The 7,559-nt window shown below is 38.5% G+C and overlaps 1 protein-coding gene across 1 annotated transcript; it reads right to left on the reverse strand.

Annotated features, from left to right (window-relative positions):
* Positions 1 to 380: 380 nt before the first annotated feature.
* On the reverse strand, positions 381 to 2,256 carry LOC135529410 (asparagine-rich protein-like). Its single transcript, XM_064958172.1, has 3 exons — positions 1,902 to 2,256; positions 750 to 1,763; positions 381 to 388 (listed from the first exon to the last, which is right to left on the reverse strand). Exons 1-3 carry the CDS (start codon positions 2,254 to 2,256, stop codon positions 381 to 383), a joined length of 1,377 nt encoding a protein of 458 aa, XP_064814244.1.
* Positions 2,257 to 7,559: the final 5,303 nt, after the last annotated feature.

A 7,559-nucleotide genomic window follows, 5' to 3' on the forward strand; every position in this document is an offset into this window, starting at 1 on the left:
CCTCCAGTTCATCTTACTGTTCATATAGATGTTCATCTTGCAGTTCATCCTTCTGTTCATATAGATGTTCATCTTGCAGTTCATCCTTCTGTTCATATAGTTGTTCATCTTGTTGTTCATCCTTCTGTTCATATAGATGTTCATTCTACTGTTCATCTTGCTGCTCATCTTGTTGTTCATCCCACTGTTCATCTTGTTGTTCATGTTGCTGTTCATCCAACTGTTCATCTTGTTGTTCATCTTGTTGTTCATCTTGTTGTTCATCTTGCTGTTCATCTTGCTGTTCATCCTACTGTTCATCTTGCTGTTCATCCAACTGTTCATCTTGTTGTTCATCTTGCTGTTCATCTTGCTGTTCATCCTACTGTTCATCTTGCTGTTCATCCAACTGTTCATATAGATGTTCATCTTGTTGGTCATCTGTTTGTTCATCTGGTTGTTCATATTGTTGTTCATTTTGCTGTTCATCCTACTGTCCATCTTGTTGTTCATCTTGCTGTTCATCTTGTTGTTCATCTTGTTGTTCATCCTACTGTTCAACTTGCTGTTCATCCTGTTGGTCATCTTGCTGTTCATCTTGCTCTTCATCCCACTGTTCATCTTGTTGTTCATCTTGTTGTTCATCTTGTTGTTCATCTTGCTGTTCATCTTGCTGTTCATCCTACTGTTCATCTTGCTGTTCATCCAACTGTTCATCTTGTTGTTCATCTTGCTGTTCATCTTGTTGTTCATCTTGTTGTTCATCCCACTGTTCATCTTGTTGTTCATGTTGCTGTTCATCCTACTGTTCATATAGATGTTCATCTTGTTGGTCATCTGTTTGTTCATCTGGTTGTTCATCTTGTTGTTCATCTTGTTGTTCATCTTGCTGTTCATCCTACTGTCCATCTTTTTGTTCATCTTGCTGTTCATCCTACTGTTCATCTTGTTGTTCATCTTGTTGTTCATGTTGCTGTTCATCCAACTGTTCATCTTGTTGTTCATCTTGCTGTTCATCCTACTGTTCATCTTGTTGTTTATCTTGCTGTTCTTCCTTCTGTTCATACAGATGTTCATCTTGTTGGTCATCTGTTTGTTCATCTGGTTGTTAATCTTGTTGTTCATATTGTTGTTCATCTTGCTGTTCATCCTACTGTTCATCTTGTTGTTCATCTTGCTGTTCATCTTGTTGTTCATCTTGTTGTTCATCCTACTGTTCAACTTGCTGTTCATCCTGTTGGTCATCTTGCTCTTCATCTTGCCCTTCATCCCACTGTTCATCTTGTTGTTCATTTTGCTGTTCATCCTACTGTTCATCTTCTTGTTCATCTTGCTGGCCATCCTACTGTTCATTTTGCTGCTCATCTTGTTGTTCATCTTGCTGTTCATCTTGCTGTTCATCTTGCTGTTCATCCTACTGTTCATCTTGCTGTTCATCTTCTTGTTAATTTTCTTGTTCATCCTACTGTTCACCTTGTTGTTCATCTTGCAGTTCATCCTACTGTTCATATTGTTGTTCATCTTGCTGTTCATATTGCTGTTCATCTTGCTGTTCATCTTGCTGTTCATCTTGCTGTTCATCCTATTGTTCATCTTCTTGTTCATCTTGCTGTTCATCTTCTTGTTCATCCTACTGTTCATCTTGCTGTTCATCCTACTGTTCATCTTTTTGTTCATCCTACTGTCCATCTTGTTGTTCATCCTACTGTTCATCCTTCTGTTCATCTTGTTGTTCATCTTGCTCTTCATCCTACTTTTCATCTTGTTGTTCATCCTACTTCCATCTTGTTGTTCATCCTACTGTTCATCATTGTTGTTCATCTTGCTGTTCATCCTACTGTCCATCTTGTTGTTCATCTTGCTGTTCATCTTGTTGTTCATCTTGCTGTTCATCTTGTTGTTCATCTTGTTGTTCATCCCACTGTTCATCTTGTTGTTCATGTTGCTGTTCATCCTACTGTTCATATAGATGTTCATCTTGTTGGTCATCTGTTTGTTCATCTGGTTGTTCATCTTGTTGTTCATCTTGTTGTTCATCTTGCTGTTCATCCTACTGTCCATCTTTTTGTTCATCTTGCTGTTCATCCTACTGTCCATCTTGTTGTTCATCTTGCTGTTCATCTTGTTGTTCATCTTGTTGCTCATCCTACTGTTCAACTTGCTGTTCATCCTGTTGGTCATCTTGCTGTTCATCTTGCTCTTCATCCCACTGTTCATCTTGTTGTTCATCTTGCTGTTCATCTTGTTGTTCATCTTGCTGTTCATCTTGCTGTTCATCCTACTGTTCATCTTGCTGTTCATCCAACTGTTCATCTTGTTGTTCATCTTGCTGTTCATCTTGTTGTTCATCTTGTTGTTCATCCCACTGTTCATCTTGTTGTTCATGTTGCTGTTCATCCTACTGTTCATATAGATGTTCATCTTGTTGGTCATCTGTTTGTTCATCTGGTTGTTCATCTTGTTGTTCATCTTGCTGTTCATCCTACTGTCCATCTTTTTGTTAATCTTGCTGTTCATCCTACTGTTCATCTTGTTGTTCATCTTGTTGTTCATCTTGTTGTTCATGCTGTTGTTCATCCAACTGTTCATCTTGTTGTTCATCTTGCTGTTCATCCTACTGTTCATCTTGTTGTTTATCTTGCTGTTCTTCCTTCTGTTCATACAGATGTTCATCTTGTTGGTCATCTGTTTGTTCATCTGGTTGTTAATCTTGTTGTTCATATTGTTGTTCATCTACTGTTCATCTTGCTGTTCATCCTACTGTCCATCTTGTTGTTCATCTTGCTGTTCATCTTGTTGTTCATCTTGTTGTTCATCCTACTGTTCAACTTGCTGTTCATCCTGTTGGTCATCTTGCTCTTCATCTTGTCCTTCATCCCACTGTTCATCTTGTTGTTCATTTTGCTGTTCATCCTACTGTTCATCTTCTTGTTCATCTTGCTGGTCATCCTACTGTTCATTTTGCTGCTCATCTTGTTGTTCATCTTGCTGTTCATCTTGTTGTTCATCTTGCTGTTCATCCTGCTGTTCATCTTGCTGTTCATCTTCTTGTTAATTTTCTTGTTCATCCTACTGTTCACCTTGTTGTTCATCTTGCAGTTCATCCTACTGTTCATATTGTTGTTCATCTTGCTGTTCATATTGCTGTTCATCTTGCTGTTCATCTTGCTGTTCATCTTGCTGTTCATCCTATTGTTCATCTTCTTGTTCATCTTGCTGTTCATCTTCTTGTTCATTTTCTTGTTCATCCTACTGTTCATCTTGCTGTTCATCCTACTGTTCATCTTTTGTTCATCCTACTGTCCATCTTGTTGTTCATCCTACTGTTCATCCTTCTGTTCATCTTGTTGTTCATCTTGCTCTTCATCCTACTTTTTCATCTTGTTGTTCATCCTACTCTCCATCTTGTTGTTCATCCTACTGTTCATCATTTTGTTCATCTTGCTGTTCATCCTACTGTCCATCTTGTTGTTCATCTTGCTGTTCATCTTGTTGTTCATCTTGCTGTTCATCTTGTTGTTCATCTTGTTGTTCATCTTGTTGTTCTTGCTGTTCATCCTACTGTTCATCTTGATGTTCATCTTGTTGGACATCTGTTTGTTCATATAGATGTTCATCTTGTCATTCATCTTGCTGTTCATCCTACTGTCCATCTTGTTGTTCATCTTGCTGTTCATCTTGTTGTTCATCTTGTTGTTCATCCTACTGTTCAACTTGCTGTTCATCCTGTTGGTCATCTTACTGTTCATCTTGCTCTTCATCCCACTGTTCATCTTGTTGTTCATCTTGTTGTTCATCTTGTTGTTCATCTTGCTGTTCATCTTGCTGTTCATCCTACTGTTCATCTTGCTGTTCATCCAACTGTTCATCTTGTTGTTCATCTTGCTGTTCATCTTGTTGTTCATCTTGTTGTTCATCCCACTGTTCATCTTGTTGTTCATGTTGCTGTTCATCCTACTGTTCATATAGATGTTCATCTTGTTGGTTATCTGTTTGTTCATCTGGTTGTTCATCTTGTTGTTCATCTTGTTGTTCATCTTGCTGTTCATCCTACTGTCCATCTTTTTGTTCATCTTGCTGTTCATCCTACTGTTCATCTTGTTGTTCATCTTGTTGTTCATCTTGTTGTTCATGTTGCTGTTCATCCAACTGTTCATCTTGTTGTTCATCTTGCTGTTCATCCTACTGTTCATCTTGTTGTTTATCTTGCTGTTCTTCCTTCTGTTCATACAGATGTTCATCTTGTTGGTCATCTGTTTGTTCATCTGGTTGTTAATCTTGTTGTTCATATTGTTGTTCATCTTGCTGTTCATCCTACTGTCCATCTTTTTGTTCATCTTGCTGTTCATCCTACTGTCCATCTTGTTGTTCATCTTGCTGTTCATCTTGTTGTTCATCTTGTTGTTCATCCTACTGTTCAACTTGCTGTTCATCCTGTTGGTCATCTTGCTGTTCATCTTGCTCTTCATCCCACTGTTCATCTTGTTGTTCATTTTGCTGTTCATCCTACTGTTCATCTTCTTGTTCATCTTGCTGGTCATCCTACTGTTCATTTTGCTGCTCATCTTGTTGTTCATCTTGCTGTTCATCTTGCTGTTCATCTTGCTGTTCATCCTACTGTTCATCTTGCTGTTCATCTTCTTGTTAATTTTCTTGTTCATCCTACTGTTCACCTTGTTGTTCATCTTGCAGTTCATCCTACTGTTCATATTGTTGTTCATCTTGCTGTTCATATTGCTGTTCATCTTGCTGTTCATCTTGCTGTTCATCCTATTGTTCATCTTCTTGTTCATCTTGCTGTTCATCTTCTTGTTCATTTTCTTGTTCATCCTACTGTTCATCTTGCTGTTCATCTTGCTGTTCATCCTACTGTTCATCCTTCTGTTCATCTTGTTGTTCATCTTGCTCTTCATCCTACTTTTTCATCTTGTTGTTCATCCTACTCTCCATCTTGTTGTTCATCCTACTGTTCATCATTTTGTTCATCTTGCTGTTCATCCTACTGTTCATCTTGCTGTTCATCTTGCTGTTCATCCTATTTTTCATCTTCGTTGTTCATCTTGCTGTTCATCTTCTTGTTCATTTTCTTGTTCATCCTACTGTTCATCTTGCTGTTCATCTTGCTGTTCATCCTACTGTTCATCTTTTTGTTCATCCTACTGTCCATCTTGTTGTTCATCCTTCTGTTCATCTTGTTGTTCATCTTGCTCTTCATCCTACTTTTTCATCTTGTTGTTCATCCTACTCTCCATCTTGTTGTTCATCCTACTGTTCATCATTTTGTTCATCTTGCTGTTCATCCTACTGTCCATCTTGTTGTTCATCTTGCTGTTCATCTTGTTGTTCATCTAGTTGTTCATCCTACTGTTCAACTTGCTGTTCATCCTGTTGGTCATCTTGCTGTTCATCCCACTGTTCATCTTGTTGTTCATTTTGCTGTTCATCCTACTGTTCATCTTGTTGTTCATCTTTGCTGGTCATCCTTCTCTTCATATAGATGTTCATCTTGCTGTTCATCTTCTTGTTAATTTTCTTGTTCATCCTACTGTTCACCTTGTTGTTCATCTTGCAGTTCATCCTACTGTTCATCTTGTTGTTCATCTTGCTGTTCATCCCGTTGGTCATCTTAATGTGCATCTTGCTGTTCATCCTACTGTTCATCTTGTTGTTCATCCTACTGTTCATCATGTTGGTCATCTGGCTGTTCATCTTGCTCTGCATTCCACTGTTCATCTTGCTGTTCATCTTGCTGTTCATCCTACTGTTCACCTTGTTGTTCATCTTGCTGGTCATCCTTCTGTTCATATAGATGTTCATCTTGCTGTTCATCTTCTTGTTAATTTCCTTGTTCATCCTACTGTTCACCTTGTTGTTCATCTTGTTGGTCATCCTTCTGTTCATATAGATGTTCATCTTGTTGTACATCTTGTTGTTCATCTTGCTGTTCATCCTACTGTTCATCTCGTTGGTCATCTTGCTGTTCATCTTGCTGTTCATCCTACTGTTCATCTTGTTGTTCATCTTGCTGTTCATCATGTTGGTCATCTGGCTGTTCATCTTGCTCTGCATTCCACTGTTCATCTTGCTGTTCATCTTGCTGTTCATCCTACTGTTCACCTTGTTGTTCATCTTGCTGGTCATCCTTCTGTTCATATAGATGTTCATCTTGCTGTTCATCTTTCTTGTTAATTTCCTTGTTCATCCTACTGTTCACCTTGTTGTTCATCTATTTGGTCATCCTTCTGTTCATATATGATGTTCGAAATCTTGTTGTACATCTTGCTGTTCATCTTGCTTGTTCATCTCTACTGTTAACATCTTGTTGTTCATCTTGCTGTTCATCCTCGTCTGTCCATCTTGCTGTTCATCTTGCTGTTCTATCCTATTGTTCATCTTTGTTGTTCATCTTAGCATGTTCATCTTGTTGTTCATCTTTGTTGTTCATCCTACTGTTCATCATGTTGTGTCATCTGGCTGTTCATCTTGCTCTGCATTCCACTGTTCATCTTGCTGTTCATCTTGCTGTTCCATACTACTGTTCACCTTGTTGTTCATCTTGCTGGTCATCCTTCTGTTCATATAGATGTTCATCTTGCTGTTCATCTTCTTGTTAATTTTCTTGTTCATCCTACTGTTCACCTTGTTGTTCATCTTGCAGTTCATCCTACTGTTCATCTTGCTGTTCATCTGGCTGTTCATCCTTCTCTGTTCATCTAGATGTTCATCTTGCTCTTCATCCTACTGTTCATCTTGCTGCTCATCTTGTTGTTCATCTTGCTGTTCATCTTGCTGTTCATCTTGTTGTTCATCCTACTGTTCATCATGTTTGGTCATCTGGCTGTTCATCTTGCTCTGCATTCCACTGTTCATCTTGCTGTTCATCTTGCTGTTCATCCTACTGTTCACCTTGTTGTTCCTCTTGCTGGTCATCCTTCTGTTCATATAGATGTTCATCTTGCTGTTCCATCTTCTTGTTAATTTCCTTGTTCATCCTACTGTTCACCTTGTTGTTCATCTTGCAGTTCATCCTACTGTTCATCTTGCTGTTCATCTGGCTGTTCATCCTTCTGTTCATCTAGATGTTCATCTTGCTCTTCATCCTACTGTTCATCTTGCTGCTCATCTTGTTGTTCATATTGCTGTTCATCTTGCTGTTCATTATACTGTTCATCTTGCTGTTCATCTTGCTGTTCATCTACTTGTTCAATTTTGCTGTTCATCTTCTTGTTCATTTTCTTGTTCATCCTACTGTTCACCTTGTTGTTCATCTTGAAGTTCATCCTACTGCTCATCTTGTTGTTCATCTTGCTCTTCATCCTACTGTTCATCTTGTTTTTTCATCTTGCTGTTCACCCTACTGTTCATCTTGCTGTTCATCTTGCTGTTCATCCTACTGTTCATCTTGTTGTTCATCTTGCTGTTCATCCTGCTGTCCATCTTTGTTGTTCATCCTATTGTTCATCTTGTTGTTCATCCTATTGTTCATCTTGTTGTTCATCTTGTTGTTCATCTTGAAGTTCATCCTACTGCTCATCTTGTTGTTCATCTTGCTCTTCATCCTATTGTTCATCTTGTTGTTC

The sequence above is a fragment of the Oncorhynchus masou genome, unplaced genomic scaffold (genome assembly GCF_036934945.1).
Source record: "Oncorhynchus masou masou isolate Uvic2021 unplaced genomic scaffold, UVic_Omas_1.1 unplaced_scaffold_11611, whole genome shotgun sequence".
Classification (NCBI taxonomy): Eukaryota; Metazoa; Chordata; class Actinopteri; order Salmoniformes; family Salmonidae; genus Oncorhynchus; species Oncorhynchus masou.